Source organism: Triturus cristatus, chromosome 7 (genome assembly GCF_964204655.1).
Source record: "Triturus cristatus chromosome 7, aTriCri1.1, whole genome shotgun sequence".
In the NCBI taxonomy this organism is placed as follows: Eukaryota; Metazoa; Chordata; class Amphibia; order Caudata; family Salamandridae; genus Triturus; species Triturus cristatus.
The window spans coordinates 376,726,973-376,745,568 of NC_140590.1; the positions used below are offsets into that span (position 1 = coordinate 376,726,973).

At 47.2% G+C, this 18,596-nt stretch overlaps 1 protein-coding gene across 2 annotated transcripts in view; it reads right to left on the reverse strand.

The window, feature by feature from the left end:
- Positions 1-18,596, reverse strand: part of LOC146809717 (sacsin-like) — a 303,632-nt gene that overhangs the window by 146,809 nt on the left and 138,227 nt on the right. For both annotated transcript variants that reach the window (XM_085616556.1, XM_085616555.1), the window contains exon 5: positions 15,611-15,757. In XM_085616556.1, coding sequence (XP_085472682.1) covers positions 15,611-15,757 — 147 coding nt within the window. The remainder of the gene's footprint in view (positions 1-15,610; positions 15,758-18,596) is intronic.

An 18,596-nucleotide genomic window follows, 5' to 3' on the forward strand; every position in this document is an offset into this window, starting at 1 on the left:
CACACATATGCTGTATGTGGTCAGAATCTGCCTCGGATGACGAAGATTGCCCCATTCACTCACCATATATTCCCTGAATCCCAGAGGCTTGGTATATTTCATTAAATAATTTACTAATTAAGAGTTGTATGCTATTCTATTGAATGTACATGTTCTTCACATTTTAAATTGAATAATTAAAACTTTAACTTTTGATCTGACTCTGCTGTTCTGTCTCATCATTTCTTGAGTGAGCATTAATTATGGGTTGTCCATGCACTGGGAAAGATTAATCTGTATGAGTATTGAATTTTTGTTAGTTATCCTACTCCTGGTCCTCATTGGGCAACTGTCCATTCACCCAATATCCAACCCCTTTCAGCACAGAGTAAGACCCATTGGAGTAGCGTATAAATAAGTTAATTCCGTAAGGGTCCAGTAAACGCTACAGCAGGTCCCAGTCGGCCAAATTTCCAGTGAAATGCACAGGCAGTAAGACGTATTGTCTGACAATTATAAAAAGCTAACAGTCATCTCAAATCAAAACCAGTGTAGACCTGATGAATGAAGAGGTGTAGGATAAATGTGGCAGATTGTCATATGCAATTATAAGTAATTTTTAGATGTGTGTAGAGACCACCGTAGCCGTTTGGCAAGAGCATATACTATGTATGCAGAGAGTGAGAGGGAAGGGTGGGGGGGGGGGGGGGGGCGGTGCACACATTTGCAGAGGATATAGCATGGCCACTAGCACAGAGAGGTCCTGAAGTTACACTTGTGGGAACTATAGGCGTGAAGTACTACAAGGCTTACCAACTTCTTTTAATAATTATTTTTTTCTTACCTGAATTGGCCAAGTGTACCGAATAGCACAGCAGTAGAACACAGTCGATTAAACTAAATGATTGCTTGCTGACCAGGCTGGAGTGGTTTTCTCCACAGAGAGTGAGGTAGGAGTACTATGAAACCTTATTATGAGTGGCGCGGAAACAAGCCAAATGTCCCCATCCCGGGAGTTACCCATACAGGGTACGGGTAACTCCGGATGGGAGAAGAATCCAGCACATTACGAGTTCGACCTTGAAGGTGATTCCCCCGATAATTCCTAATATTTCTCTACACTTTCATCAGGTGATTTCAGCTGTTTCCAGCAGTTGAAATCTCCAGCGGAAGTTTAAAAACAAACGTTTGTTCCAATAGTGCCAGAACTGTTGTTACTGGCCCCATATCAATGAATAGGCTGTAAGAAGGTAGGATACTGTGTTACCCCCACTTTCTGCCTGGTGCTAAGCTGCTTTTGACTAGTCTGACTGGGATCATGCTAATCAGGACCCCAGTCCATCTGCTTTCTCCTTAAACTGATCTACCATGTACTTCGGTACACCCCAGATTAGATATTGGGATACCCTTGTCAGTCCCTAGTATATGGTACCCGTGTACCCAGAGCATAGGTACCCCAGAGGTCTCCCGTGGGCTAAAAACTATTATGCCACCCATGAGAGACTATTCAAAATGGAACTACAGGCCTGCCATTGCAGACTGTGTAAGTTGGTGCTTTCACCGCTTACGAAAGATATAGGTTTACAATATCTAAGGGTCACTGCACTTAAAACCTATAAGTCACCCCTATAGTAGGCCTTAACAATCCTAAAAGGTAGGGTGCTTGGTTCTAAGTGAGAGGGTGTCCCTGCATGAGCAGCACACCCCTGCAACCTACGGAGTCCATTCTATATAAAGGGGCTCCATGTAATTACACGATGACCATCTTGAAACTGTCTGCAATGAATCCTATCATGTTTCGTATCAAAGATGTTGGAATCATACACCCACACCGTAAATGGTGTGGGAGGTATGATTCCAAGCACCAGAAGGCTCTTCCGTTAAGCTCTCGGTGCTCCCGGTAACATCAATCTTCATCTGGACAGCACAAAATGGTTGCTGCTGACCAGACACATTTCTGCCCTCATGCTGCTGAGCCAAGCTCGAGCAGGGAAAGGTAGGTATCCTGTCACAGGGAGGTGTGGCCACCTCCCAGACCGGATTTAATGTATTGGGGCTGGGCGGGTGCACTTGCAAGAGTCAGAAAGTCTGCATGAGGGGCACTTTTGGCGTCTCTGTGCATAGTCCAGTTCAAACCAGTTCTGGGAGCCGGTGGCTCCCGCTCTGGCACAATACTGGACAAAGGACATGGAAGTAACCTCCCCCTGTCCAGAACCTCCCCTGGGAGGGTCCCCTGAATCTTCCCAACCCTTTCCTTAAGGAACTAAAGGGCTAACCTGGGTGTAGGTCCCTAGATTCGTCGTGGGATAAGATTCAGAACCGAAACCCCTGCACTTCTACTGTCTGGGCACTCTGGACTTCACTGGACTTCGTTTGGGCTGGACTTAGTCTCCCTTTCAGTCTGCTGCATCGTCTATGCCTGTGTATCATACATGAACCTTCCAAGGCCTATGAAGCATCAAGGACTACCGAAGTAATCTCCCTTGGAGTCATGGAGTCACTGCTGACCGGTCTGCTGAACCCGAGCTCCTACAGACTCCAAAGGATTCAACACAGGAGGTGGATTTCTACACCCCTTGAGGCCTGCGCTACCTTCTCACAGAGTTGGAGGCCAGTATCCCTCGTGGGAGCTGCAATACCCGAACCCCTGTGCACCTCGTCCTTTGGCAAGTGCAAACGCTTGTTGCCAATTCTACAACATGTGCATCGGGCTCCATGTAGCCCCAACCTCTGGCAACTTCTCCTACAAAGATCTTGAGCCATATTGCACCGTGTGCTCCGTGGCCTGCTGTTTTGTAACGCTGCATGAGGTCATCCTACGACTCCGGTGCCTTCAGCCTGTAGAGAGTCAACTTCGACTTTCTTAGGCTCCCCAGATTGCTTGGGGCCTGCCCGGACTCCCCTGCTTGTGGTGAGTCTCCTGGACCTTGCTGGTCCTCTTCCTGCAACTTCTTGACTTCCTGCGTGGGTTGCTTTTGCCAAGGCTTGTTGGTGCTCCCACCCGACACCGACCCCTCAGCACTCTACATCATTCATGGGACAGCTTGTATATGGCTCCTGGTTATCCTCAGCATCGCCTGGTCCCCACAGCTGGAGAGTGAAGGTCATCGACATCTACCCTGAAGCACCCGACATCGGTGGGCATTCGTCTACCGAGCCCCTGGTCACTCAAGTGACCCAGACTCTGTCCCCTCTGCTTTCAGTTACTCTTCATCCAGAATCCCCTTTGGTTTCCCACAGACACTTCATCCTGTTCCAGCAGCAGCACTTTCCTGAAGTCCTCCATTGGGTTCGACGGCGGTTTCCGACACCACTTCATCCCTATGCACCCGGCTTCCCTGGGTTAGGTAACGTGGGTACCTTGGTATCCATTGGTGGGGGGGCTCCCCAACCTTCTGTCTTCCATGGGGTTTCTTCAGGGTCCACTGGGAAGGGTCCTTAAACTTCCAACTGCTACTTACTCGTAGAGTTGTGCGGAGCACGCGGTCGCGTTCCCACACTGCATGCATCCTCTGTGGGGTCCCGGTCTACTTACCTTTGGTGGTTCCTTGGGTCCCCAGCGATTCTACATACTCTCGACAATGTCCTGACTCAAGTAGTGGTTCTTATACCACTTTCTTAGTATATGGTTTGGTCCCCCCTGGGGCCCACTGTGTATTGGTGCTATTTACTTTGATTTATTTGCTATAGTATTGTGTGCTTTGTGTATAGCTCTGTGTGGGAGATACTGTAACATACTAGAGAGTGGTATATAATAAATACATATTTTTATCAATACTTTGTGTGGTTCTTTTTCATTTAGTCTATACAATAAGATTGCATTCTGGTAAAACAAGCTGCTTACACTCCTTCAAGACTAAGCCTGAAGGCTGCTCTCCACAACTATCACTTAGAGAGCTTTCCAAGGTTGTCTTAGACCACTAAAATCATCATAAAGTTTCTCTGGACAGGTGCAAGGTGCCACTTACATTAGTGGACATCATATACCAGGCCAGCCTCTCACAGATGCCATTTGTAATGAGGGCCTTATTGGGCAACTCGACTTACTTATGTGAAAGATCAAAAGCCTTTATTTTATTTATTTCAATAAAGTGAAGAATTAGTGATAGCGAACGGGCATTCACCATGGAGAAATATGAAGGGTTGAATGAGATTCAACCTTCACCCATTAAATGCTGCATCTAAGCAAACAATTACCTACAAGCAGAAGTATTTATCTACACCCTGAAAAAGGAAGATAAATGTACACTACTGAAAAGTAGCTTAAACATTTGAGATCCCACATTGTCAACTGTGTGTCTGCATTTAAGTGGGAGAAGTGTGGTGAGGGTAGTGAGAGGGATAAAAGGTTACATACAAAATGTAATTCATTTATATAGTTAAATCTCTACCGTGGCTTAAGTGAATAGATCTATTTCGATTCAGTATTAACGAAGAAAATAATCTATCATATTGAGTCGATCTTTTGTATTGTGTCCATAGGGGTATTTATGAAATTCTTTTTTAAAGAAGCTTTTCTATGGTGTAAATATATTGTAGGAATGTTTATCAAATCTTAAGTTATTGATGTGAAACGTATGATTTTTGTAATCGTCTATGTGAATATGAATATATGCTCTCTGGGTGTAATGTTTATATAAAACTATCACAGTCTAAGTAAACACATTTATGCATTTTAAGCTACAGTATATGATAACATACATTGGGGTAGTGAGTGACAGAACGAAGAAACAACTCTAGTAGTACATGCATTTCCTCCCACTTGGGACCATGTCTGCAGCTCATGCATAAAGTAAGAATTTCCAAGTTAAGCATGTGCACTTTAGGCAGTACAATAGCTTTAAACAGGCACAACACTCACCTCCCCACTTACGCACTTTTTAAAGATACATCCTTGCTGTCATTTTGAGGCTTTCCTCACTGATAGTGCAGTGGGAATAGTGGTTTACACCAGCTGTCACATTCCTGCAGCCCATTCACACTTTGAAGTAACAGAGGTCATGTAAACTAAGCGGTAATACAAAACAAGCATTGGCAAAGCCAATCGATCTGGCCTTTCACATAGCTACAGTACCTGAAGTAATTACTAGATGCCCATCTCGAGTCGGAAGAAACAGCACAAAGTCTTTAACAAGACTGCAGCCTTTCAATACTCTGCTAGATGTTCATCTTAAGTCAGAAGGAACTGCTAAACAAGTCTGTCACAAGGCTGCAATAACCGATGTTGTTACTAAATGTTCCTCACAAGTAAGATGCAACTGCTTCAAATGTCCCTCACAAAGTTGACGGGGTGTGTCTTCAAGATAAAAATGTACATAGCCACTTTTGCTAATCTAATACATTGTGCTTGATTTCAATAGGATAATTTATGTGTGTGTATTCCTTCAACCATATTGTTGGGAAACAGTGGCACTATATTTACGTCCCTCTGAAATGCCCACTGATTCATGCTGCGGTCATTACTAGAGATCCCTCTTGACCCAGATGTTAAAGCTTCAAAATTCTTCCCAAGAGCTGCAGTTCCTCAAGACTTTACTGGAAGTCACTGGAGTCAGATGCAAAAGCATGGATAGCCTTTCATTAAGCTGAAGTTCCACTAGTCATTATGAGGTGTCCCTCTCAAGTCTAATACAAAAGCATTATTATTCTTTCATGAAGCTGCAGTACCAATTTTTTTTTTTATAAAGGTCCTGATCAAGTCAGATGAAATTGACGTGCACCAAGCTGGGGGCGGTGCTATATATATATATATATATATATATATATATATATATATATATATATATATATATATATATATATGTTCCTCAAGCTGTTACTACAGCTCACTCTTGCGTCAGCTGCCGGTGCACTGAAATTCTTTCATGAAACTACAGTCCCACTAGTCTACTAGAGGTGCCTCTCAAGTCAATCCAAAAGGTTTTGATGTCCTTTAATGAAGGTACAGTTCCACAAATCATTACTAGAGGTCCCTCATGAGGCACTTGCAAAAGCATTGAAATTCTTACTTGACGCCGCAGTTCCACTAGTCGCTACTAGGCGTCCCTCTCGATGAAAATGCAAAAGGATTGAAATTCCCTCATGAAGCGGCACTCCCATTAGTCATAACTAGGTGTCCCTATCAAGTCAGATGCAAAAGCATTGCAATTCTTACAGGAAACAGCAGTTCCATAAGTCACTACTAGGTGTCCTTTTCAAGTCAAAAGCAAAAACACTGATATTCTTTCATGAAGCTGCAGTTCCACTTGTAATAGAGGTCCGCTCAAGTCAGATGCAACTGCTTCAAATGGCCTCCATCAAGATGATGGGGGTGCAGCTTTAATATATACTTTTGCATACACATTATTGTAAGTATATATGCCTATTTTCCATAGGTTTAATTATTTGCCAAAGATGGCTCATAACAAGGAGTCAAAATTACAGATGTCAATACATTTCTTGAATCTATCAAAAGCAAGTGATGACACCCTACTATATATTTGAACTTTTATTCACTGCAAAGTACAAGTGTGTTTAGAAAACTTATTTTGGTCGTTTATTTTTAGGCGGGTGTAAGGGTATGCAAATAGCAGGTTTTTGCTTGGAGAGGTAGTGCATACCCACTGTTGGGGAAAAAGCTTTGAGGTCTCTCTCAGGTCAAATACAAGTGGTTGTAATGTAAGTCACAAACTTAAGGAAGGTGTGGCCTTCACCTAAGAATCTGCATGTAATACTCTGGCTGCTCCAATGACTTATTCTCATCTTCTCTAGGATAAACAGGTATACCAAAGGAATCATCATTTTAATTTACAATAAGTTTATTGAGAGTTATGGAAATAGTTGATAAAACTCTACTATACATAGGGACTATCAGTCATCGGGACGTCTAAGTTTCTAACAAGGTCTTTGTGACGGGACTGCGAGCACTGACCAGGGGGCTACTGGAGACAATGAGTGGTGGACCCCGGTGACACGGGTCTCTAACCTTCTCCCCTGTCCGCAGGATGAGTGGGATTCGGCAGCAGAGGATCAGCTTTTCCTGACGGGTGCCGGGCCCTTTAACGGGGAGTTCCCAGAACCACACGGCCCGCCCAGCGAGGACGTCACGACGCGAGGACCTACAAACGTGAGTGGAACCAGGAAGTCGGCGGACGGCGAGACCAGGAGGAGTATTGGAGTCGAACAGAGCGAGGACAACGGCGAGAAAGAGAGCGAGGAGCAGCGGAGCCAACCCGAGTACAGCGGAAGGCCGGAGGTGGAAAGGACCGCAGGATACGGATCCGGCGAAGCGCCCTGCCACGTTCCCGGGGGAGGAGCGTGGCTAGGACAGGTACGGGACCGGGTAGAGGGCTGGATAGGGAGGCGGGACCGTCCACGGTAATCGGCGACCGCAGGGTTTCTCCCTAGACCTTATTTACGTTTACCCCCCCCTCACGTTTGCTATCACTCGAGTCTATTGTTTGTGACACGCACAAGGTGGTTCCTCACTCCCCTGGCCCTGGTGTTAGGTGCACACTCTAGTACGCATAACCTAACCAGCCCCTTCTCTTTCCTTCTGGGGACCGGTGGGAGCGGACGCCGGGAGAAGAGAAGCCCGAACCCCTCCGTGGAGAAGACAGCTCCAAGACCTTGACCCACCTCTCATCACGGATCCCGCCCGTTTTGCCCGAGAAAGACGGACAAGTCGAACCAAACGAAAACTGATAGCAATAAAACCTAGACTACCTCGACCTCGTGTTGCGTCCCTTCTTGGTGCCCCGTTACAGTCTTTTATTGGGAGAACTGTTTTTTTATGTGCATGTGTACACGTGCAAGGGCAAAATGCAGTTACTCAAAGTGAAAGCATCCAATGGCTGGAGTGGGCTGGACTGTTTATCTGCACATTCTGCTGAGGTGGGAGGTAATATAATTTGAGTTGCATGGCAACAGCCCAATGGTGAAAGGGTGTTGGTTGGAAGCCCTTGTATATGCATATATAATTGTATTTTTTTTTAGTAAACATGAGGCTGGCAAGACCGCTAAAGCGGTCTTTAGGCCAGACCTAAAAATGTCTCGTAAGATTTACTGGATATTTGTACTGGCCTGCGATTCAGAAGTTGGAGGGATGACGGCATTTCAGACAATGTTTCCGACTGCTACAGGCTTCATGAGTTATAAATGGAAATGACCCGCAATATCACAATTACTGCTGCTTGCTGCCCATTTTAATCAGAATTCTACAACAACATTTACCAGGATAGTCTCAACGAAGCCTATATGTTGATGTTTTTTTTTCTATGTTTTGTTAACTGAAACCCAGTCCAACATGCTGAACTCCTCAGAGGATTCCAGGCACAGGATCTTTTCATTTACTGCACAATCTCAAAAGGTGATTTAGGCATTATTTTCAGGTTGGAAACTACATTGAATTCACCCAGATTTCATTGAGAGATTCTTTGTTTAGCATGAATTGCTCAGCAATAGTTTCACACAAAACTGAGGTGGAGTTTGAGAGAAGGGGGGGAGGGGGGGGGGGGGGGAGGATGTAGTTACAGAGAAGGGTACTGCAAATGTTCTAAGGAAAGATCAGACATAACAGCGTGTTAAAACGCTACAGTAAGATAGCAGAGTTGGTGCAATTTTCAGGCCACATACTCAAATCTGGGCCAGGAGGGTTAAGCCTGTAATTCTTGTGAGACAGATAAAATGCATATCATTGAACTTCTACCCGGACAGCTTTATAAGACACTTACCCATGTCAAGAAATCTCCCATTTAACCAACATGCCAATGCGTCTGCAGGGCAGGTGAGGCTAGAGTCACCTAAATGTTCACATTCCTACTTTTTTGATGCTAAAGTAGGAGCTACTACCAGTTGAAGCAGCACCCACTAAGCAGGGCATGCCTTTTTCTGCACTTCGGTATATAAACATATATGTTCAAGGCATATAAGCTGCAGAATTCATACTGTTGCATAGATCGCCATCTGGTGTTGGGCTCGGATGCTTGCACCTTGTTGTGGTCTTGGAAGAAGTCTTTAGTAGTCATGAGATAGGGGACTCCTCCCTTGGACGATAGTGCGCATGGGCATCGACTCCATCCTCCGATTGTTTTTTTCTGCCATCGGGTTCGGATGCAACTTCAGCGCTCCGGTTCGGTACCGTGGTTTCCAAACCTTTGACGTGGAAACCATTACAAACTCAACGGTATTGTTCTAGTTTGCGTGCTTTTCAACGCGCTAACTCAAAAACTCGATTCCGGTCGTCAACGCGGGCCGCTGAGCCTATCAATGCCATTCTGGCCTACGGCTAATGGAAAGGACTCCATTCAAAAAATGCTCCCAGTGCGGAGCTTAATTCCCACACAACGACAAACACAAGGTCTGCAACCTCTGTCTCCCACCCAAGCACGAGGAGAAAAATTGCCAAGCCTCCTTCCGGTCCAAGAAGACTATCCGTGATCGCCGGGCTCGACGACACGTTATGGCGCAACAGCCTCCACCGGTGCCAGAAGAAATATTTGATGAAGGCCCTGACGTTCCGGAGGCAGAGGATTCGGAGGATCTCGACATCGTATCCGAAGCAGATGACTCCGACTGCGATGACCACATCACTCCAGGTCAACGAGGGGGAATGGATCCCACTTGAACACAAAGACATTCACTCACGCACTGGTCACCAGCAGACTCGACTACAGCAATGCACTCTACGCTGGAATAAACAAAAACCTCACCCACAAGCTACAGAACATCCATAACGCCGCAGCAAGACTGGTCCTCGACCTGCCAAGACACTGCCACATCTCCCAGCACCTGTGCACACTCCACTGGCTCCCCATCGAAGCTAGAGTCCCCTTCAAGATGGTCACCCACGCCCACGAGGCCCTCCACGACACCGGACCAGCATACCTGAACAGCCGTCAAATTCCACGCACCCCAGAGGACCCTACGATCTGCCCAGTTCGCCTACGCTTTGGTCCCCCGCAGCAGAAAGACCAGATCGGGAGGCTGCTCCTTCTTCGCGGCCCGCGCCTGGAACGCCCTGCCGATCCACCTCAGACAGACAACATCACTCCCCATCTTCACAAGAAACCTCAAAACCTGGCTCTTCGACAGACCCCCCATTGATGGGCTGGAGCCTGCTAACCCCAACATCCTCCCCCTACCCTCCAGCACCTTGAGACCCTTACGGGTGAGTAGTTGCGCTTAAACGCCTGATTGATTGAACGAGTGAGTACAACTGCCCCAACTCGAAAAACAAAAGGCTCTGGTCAAGACTTTGCCTGAAGGTCTTAGTCGCGACCAAAAGAAAACTTCAGCAGCCTCGCCTTCGGGCCCAGCTGCGAAGACAAAGGAGAAGCCTTTAGGCAACCCGGGACCAAGCAAGCCGCATGCCAGTGCCCCAAAAACACTGTCGACTCCCAAAGCGGGAACACATCCTACTCAGGCAGTCTCCAAAATGGCCTCGGCACCCAAAGAACTGAAGGCCTCGGATCCGAAAACACCTCAAACATTCGGATCCGAAAATGATTTCGGAATCGACCCCAAAGCAGAAGGACCAAAATACCCTAAGGCTCCAGTGCAAAGATCTAAACCACGTTCGGAACTGAAAATATTCACACCAACGAGCAAGAACTATTTCTACCGGATCCCATCGATCCAAAACAGAAAACACTGCATGTGGACCCTAAAACAGGCCATATTGTCAGTATTCAACACAATATGAGGAAATTGGACACCCCACACATTCCTGAGGTGCCTGTGAAGAAAAGAGACTGTGCAACTTAATGGTCTTCTGTTCTTCCTACTAAGCCTTTCTCTCCCCCAAAGTCTCCCATACTTCCTCCATATTCCCCACCACCACAGGATGATGATGCCCTAGGAGTTGGGGGTGGAAATAATGACCCTTTCACTGATCCGGATGAGGACACTGGCATACCACAAGACACATGGGACGACTACAATGACCCTGTAGATCCTCTAGACCTTTCTGATCCAGATGCATACCAAACAAGGCCATCTCCCCCAGGTGACAACATTGGCTTTAGTCAGCTCATTGATAGGGCTGCCCAATATCATGGCGTTCTAATGCATTCAGACCCCACAGAGGAAGACTTCCTGGTAGACACTTTTGTACAGTCACAAAAGACAGTACAAACATTACCCATGCTGAAAGGTGTCATGAAACATGCTCCAGACGTCTTCAAAGACCCGGTCAGGTCCAGAATTCTCAATCCTCTAATTGATAAAACATATAAACCCACCCCTAATGATCCCACCTACATTAAAGGCCAACTCCCCTTAGATTCCCTGGTAGTGACCAATGCTAGGAAGCGTGCCAACTCTCAAACCTCCGGTGACGCTCCACCTCCAGACAGAGAGTCTAAATTACTAGACGCTTCAGGCAAACGAGTTGTCTCCCAGGCAGCTAATCACTGGAGGATAGCTAATGCACAGGCATTACTTGCCAGATACGATAGGGCTCCCTACGACTGGCTTGAAACCCTAATGCAGCATTTGCCTGACCAATACAAGGCCAAAGCCAATGATTTGATTCAGGAAGGCAAATTAATCACAAACGCATCCATTAAATGTGCCCTCGATGCAGCAGACACTGCATCTAGATCAATCAACACTAGTGTGTTATTACGAAGGCATACATGGCTGTGCATTTCTGGGTTCAAACAGAAGTGCAGACTACTATCCTGAATCAGCCGTTCAATCAAGAACAACTTTTTGGCCCGGCTGTGGACACAGCCTTAGAAAAAAGACACAGACTGCAAAAATTGATGGGAGCATTAGTGTCTCCATCTGCACAAGGGTCTTTTCGCCACTCCTTTTATAGAGGTGCATCCAAAAACATCAGCACAGACACTGCTTTCTCCTCCAATAAAAACCCCACACAAACATCCCCCAACAAGGGATATTTCAGAGGTGGGTACAGGGGAAATACCAACAAAGGAAGAGGCCGAGGTAACAACACTCGCGCCTCCTCCACTAACAAACAGTGACTTCCCTCCAGACCATTCCACTCCGGTCAGAGGGAGACTCACAGTTCCTTCCTGTCTGGAATTCCATCACTACAGACAGGTGGGTAAGACAAATCCAGTATGGATTACTGCCTGGAACTTACTGCAACTCCCCCCAACATACCGCCCAAACAGCGTCCCATGTCCTCAGAACATCTAACGCTCCTCAAACAGGAAGTTCTCACTGCTTCAAAAGCATGCAATTTTACCAGTTCCCCTAGAACATCAAGGAACAGGGGTTTACTCCCTGTATTTTCTAACCCCCAAAATGAACGGTACAGACCAATACTGGACCTCAGACCTCTCAATGTCTCAATTTTACATTTTCACATGATCACTCTTCAACAAGGCGACTTCCTTGCCACATTAGATCTCAAGGATGCCTACTTCCATATTCCTATACACCCTGCTCACAGGAAATATCTAAGGTTTACAGTGGACGGCCAACACTAGCAGTTCAATGTACTCCTATTCGGAGTAACCACAGCACCCAGGGTATTCACAAAGTGTCTTGCGGTAGTAGCTGCAAACTTGCGAAGACAGCAGATTCAGGTGTTTCCATACCAGGACAACTGGCTGATAAAAGCCAGGTCATACAACCAGTGTGTTCACCACACTTACCAAACAATTCAGCCGCTACACCACTTGGGCTTCACAATAAACCACACCAAGTCACACCATCAGCCCTCCTACCTATATCAGTATCTAGGAGCCACAATACACTTCCAAAGCTCTAGCATACCCCAATCCAGCCAGGATACAGTATGCAAACCCTCATCACAAAATTTCAACCCAAACACTCTCTCTCAGCTCGAGTGTTTATGCAGCTCATAGGGATTATGGCCTCTTGCATTTACATTGTACCTCACGCAAGACTTCAGATGCGCCCTTTACAGGAAAGCTTAGCACGTCAGTGGAACCAGGCTCAAGGTCAACTTACAGATCTGGTGTTGGCGGACAGCCGCACACATCACTCTCTGCAGTGGTGGAACACACAAAACCTTTCCAGAGGGCGGCCGCTCCTAGAGCCAGTTCCACAGATCGTGCTAAAAGCGACGCATCACTCGCTGTTGGCTCAATGATTAGAGTGGCAGACCTGATGCAGAGGTCTAGCCCGGGACCAGGGTTCAATTCCCCGCCTCGGCGGGTCATGGGCTCAAAAATTCCACGGACCTGATAATTCTCGCCTCAGGGCCTATTCCAATCATGGAGTCCCACTCTGCAACTCTGGGCAATAGCTTGCTTAATCTCCACAACGGCCCCCACAACGCTAAGGATGCCTGGCCTCCACCTTGGGGGTGCCCAGGAGTGGGCGCCTCACAGGGAAAGCCAGGATGGGTTCCACAGCGGTATTCGTACAAGCGCCTTGAGACCCTTGCGGGTGAGTAGTGCGCTATACAAGTATCAATTTACATTTACATTACATTTACTCACCGGCTGGGGAGCCCATCTCCTAAACCACACAATTCAGGGCAGGTGGAGCACCAAACAAAAAGCGGTCCACATCAATCACCTAGAATTACTAGCAATATTTCTAGTGGTAAAGTCATTCCAAGCACATCTCCTCAACAAGACTGTCCTATTTCGCACGGACAATATGACATCAATGTATTACATATAGAAACAAGGAGGAACACATTCTTTGCAGCGGTCTTACCTAGCGCAATCCATATGGAGATGGACCATTGCGCAAAACATATCTTCTGGCAAAACATCTTCCAGGAGTGAACAATTAGATTGCGGATCTACTAAGTCGTCAGACTCAGCAGATACACGAATGGGAACTTCATCCTCAAGTTCTTCAACCTTTTTTCCAGACGTGGGGCCACCCAGAGATAGATCTGTTTGCCACACACACGCAAAATGCCCAACCTTTGCCACCAGGTTCCCACACCCGTTGTCCAAGGGCAATGCAATATGGATGAACTGGTCAGGCAGATTTGCATACGCTTTTCCGCCACTCCCGCTCATTCCGATAGTAGTACGCAAGCTCAAGCAACAGTCCCTCAAGATGATCCTAGTTGCTCCCACATGGGCACGGCAACCATGGTTCACACCACTTCTCGAACTCTCAGTAGTTTCACACCAAAAACTACGCCGCTCCCCAAAGCTGCTAACGCAGAACCATGAAGAGATTAGGCACCCAGATCCAGCTCAACTGAATTTAGCAATCTGGCTCCTGAAGTCCTAGAGTTCGGTTCCCTCAATGTCCCACCTAACTGTATGAACATTATTAAGAAAGCCAGCCGCCCCACTACTAGAGCTTTCTATGCAGCTAAATGGAAAAGATTTGTCATTTACTGCAATAACAACAAAATTGACCCGCTAGATGCTTCGATGCATTACCGCAGCAGGGGACTCTGTGTTTCCGTTGCCCGAGAGTTTTGTGTTTCCAGGTCTCCAGCTGCCTCGAAGCCTCGAGGTGGTGCCAGGTACACCGGAACCGTGACTTTGCCGACTACAGAGCCTGCTTCATAGGAAGGAGTCCACTACACCGGGTAAAGTCAATCCGGCGAAAATATGTAAGTGACTCGTTTTCTCAACTCCTCTCCGCGGGAACATTAAATGAGAGTAGACCCAAAATCTGTGCAATTTTCATTTATTCACACCAGAACTTTACCGCCATGACGCGTTTCGGCAGATCCCTGCCTTGATCACATGACAGCTCTACAAATTGTGGGATACCAATTTAAAGTGACCGTGTCCAATGGTCTACGTATAGACGTAGAAGAAATCTTTGATTCTCATTCACGTATCTTTCCAACTAATATCTGCATTAATGCGCGTTTATAGTCTTTACTAGGCAAACCATTAAATTTATGCAGTTTGTATGCCCTAATTTTGTAAATATACAGTGTATACTTCTGCATAATCTTGGACCATAATGTTAAATATAATTGCATAAATGCTTTTTAGATACACTGATTTCTTGTCCGTTTCATATCACATAGACCCAATGCAAACATATTTTCAATGCATAACATATTAAAAAAGTGCTTCCAATAGTGTGTATGTATGTGTATATATAGCACACACGCTCACTATTATCTTTCCTTAAACTTTACACACTGTTACATGAAGTCTTCTTAATATCACCCAAAAACTTGGGTGTGTTTCAAGATTATCCTACAGGAATATCATGAGATTTTAAAAAGTCGTCGCTCCGACAACTTTGTGGCATGCTTCATCATCTGTGATTTTTCCCATCATGGTAGGTAATTACCACCTTGGCGGACTCAACCAATGCTGCAAGTTCTAAGGTAAATGTTTCATGGCTAATCACAGGGATCCAATACAACTTGAAAATATCTTGGGATGTACCCACAAGATATCCTTTGATCATGGGTTTCCCAGATGTAATTAAAACCTTAACAAATTCGGGTATAGGGTGAGATGTAATGTCCCATCCACCCGTGTTCCTATGCCAACATGTTTTGGATGTTGATGGAGCATGCCACTAAAAGTTGTGGTAAGAAATATTTGCAAAATCTCGAGATACCTGTAGGATAATCCTGAAACACGCACAATAAAACGATTTTTGGAGGTTACATAGCATTGTTGGTGATATTATGTTGTGGCGTGGATGATATGTCCAGGTTTTTATCCCTCTTTCTCTCCAACTGTGAAATTACACGAGGTCGTCTTACCTGTGATGTGGTAGACAGAGTTGAACCCCAGTCCGAATCGTCCCACGGTATTGGGATCCTTCAGTTTGACACTGTTCCCTGTGCTCTGGATTCCTTCCCAGTCATCATCGGAGAAAGTGGCATTGTTATACGCCAGCAGAGCAGGACCTGATGATGGCAGAGAGAGAAATTAATCAATGGAGACAACAAACTATATGGAGGGCGCACTTTACAGGAATCTCATGGTCTGGAACTGTGGATGCTGTCCCTGTATTCCATTCATTTGACCCAGAACAGGGAGCTGCATGCAACTCCAACTAAAACAGTAAAAATCCTCATTGTTTTATTGAATTCAAACATGTCCCTCCCTCTATCAGTTAAGAGTAGTTAAGGGAATGTACCAAGAGCTACCTATGATCTGAAAGGTGTGTGGCCAGGATACGTACACATAATTGGCTGGTATATGAAAAGAAAATAACTCTAAACTAAAGATCTAGGGCCAGATGTACGACTATGGCATTTAGCGACTCGCAAACTGTGCTCAATAGCGAGTCACAATTTGTGAGTCACTAAATGCCATGTACTACAGTGTCAGAGACACTGTTTGAGATTCCCGATGGAGTCGCAAATTACATGCCATATCAATAATCATGAGGCACTCGTAATTTGCGACCCCATTGGGAATATGTCCCCCTGCATTCACAAAGGGGAAGGGGTTCCCAGGGGACCCCTTCCCATTTGCGAGTGCTTTACCACCCTCTTGAAGAGGGCGGTAAATTGCAAGTGTTTTGCGACCGCAATTGCGGTCGCAAAACAGTTTTTTTTTTTTTTTTTTTTTTTTTTAAAAACCTTTATTTGTGCATAGCAAAAGAACAAATACGGGCCTACAACCATCAGGCCGGCCACAAAACAGTTAAGCACTGAGACAAACATTACATCCCCTGTGCATCAATGGTCAAGATTGGCAACGATTCAGGAGTTATACACTGGAAAGATCCTTGACACCAGGGGAAGGAGAAGTGAAGGTTAATTTTAAGGTTTTCAAAATAATTTTATCGAGGAAAAAGTCAGTAGAGGATAGAACCAAGGAGATTCGAGTCCGCAAGATGGCTCCATCACACGGGAGAGCAGCAGCATCATTAAAAACGGCCATAGAAATCTCAGACAGTGAGGCGATGCAGTTATATAACAGGATAGTCACATGAGTAAATACGCACCCCTCCAAAGCCGCCCCCACTCAATCCACCCCACACCCGGACCCCGAATCGGAAACAAGGACAGCGCAGAGACATAGAAGAAAAGGCCCATAGAACTAAAAAGAAACAGTAAATTACCCCCCCACCCTACACCAATGCGGAGGCTACGGCCTGCCCCCCCCCCAGCATAGTGCCTGTCGCCCAATGAACCCGAAATATAGACAAGAGAGAAAGTAGGAATAAAGGAAAGAAAATAAGAAAACAAAGAAGAAAGCGGGGAGGAGCCCCCGTAACCTCGGAGCGCCCGAAACCACCGGCCAACTACGCCTCCACACACTGAGAACCCACTACGCCCGAAGGCGGTCGTGTGAAGATCACTTGTCACAACAATATAATGAAGGCAGACAAATCGCGACGAGTGCGCACAACATATGCAGACAGTTCCAGTCCCAGTCCAGCCCATCCGTGAAACCATGGTGATAGAAATCAATCTAGCCCTGGCCCGATCGCGGGCGTAAGATTAGACTAGCCCCCACATGTAGGCCCCGCAGCCCGTGCAGACAAAGACAATATGGCCGCTTGGGAGAAGATGGAGAAGTAGAGTCACAAAATGGCCGCCGATCATCTATTGAGGACCCCTTGTGCACCATATAAAATCCAGACCTGGCCTGTAAAGTACAGGGGTTCCACATAAAAGAAGCCGTAGGCCACCGTGAACGGTTCCTCGAGGACGTCAGGTGTCGCTCAGCTGGATACTCTTGCGGGCGCGGTGAGGCAGGCAACAACAAAGCAGGCAGCAATGAACGGGGAAACAAAGTGTCTACAATTGAGCAGGAGATCGATTGATCCTGGGTGCAGGGAAAGCCAGATGCAGACACCAGCGTAGCACGATTATACCCAGTCGTTGCGTCCCCGCAAGAGGATAGAAGCACTGGCAGACCCACGTCTTGTTGAGAACCAACGGGGCGCTCACGACCCGCCGCCGACAGTATGGAGTCGAACCGCTCACTCAGCGTTTGCAAGCCAACACACAACTGCAGACGAAAGTCCCGCAGGGCAGCCAGAACGGAGCCGCATGTCAGCGGAAGCTGCGCCCCCACATCGGCAGCAATCCGGGACGGCACTGTGGAGCTGGAGTCTGGTAGAGGGAGGGCGAAGCGGGCAGCGGGCGAGACCGGAGCATCACCCCCCAGCAGCGAGCAGGCAATCAACGCCATGTTTTACCGCTGAACGGTACAGTGGCCAGGGGGGGGGGTCGTAACAAGGAGGCAATTCCCCGCAGGTCTGCGCCGCAACAGGTGAAAGCCAGCAGTCGCTTCCCCTCCCTCGGACTCTCTTTGCAGCCGACTAGACAATAAAAGAAGGGGGTCTGCAGCCTTCCACAGCGCGGGCCACAGAGCGGGGCAGGAGACCCGCCACACCGGGGCCCACCCTATAGCTCCAGCCCGTCAGGTGTAAGGTGAGGGAGGTGTCCGGGCGTCTCTCCCCCGGCTCGTCTGGCGACAGTCCGTGGTGTGAGGCGGGATCGGGGCCGCGGGGCTCAGATTTGCGCCGGGGGTCCAGTGACTGCGGAGCTTCCAGGGGGCCGGCCAAGGCCACAATGGAGCAGGGGTCCAGCGCGGAGAACAAAGGCACCAAGAGCTCCGGCATCCGGGCGGGCTTAGACTCCGGGAAAGCGGCGGCGCGGTCAGCGCGTCGTCGCGCACGTTGCACCTCGAAAATCGGAGAGGATAGGAATCAGGATGATAGTCCGAGGCCAAGGGCCGGCGGAGCCGGGCGCTCAAGCGTCTGCTCCAGTCGCCATCTTGGCT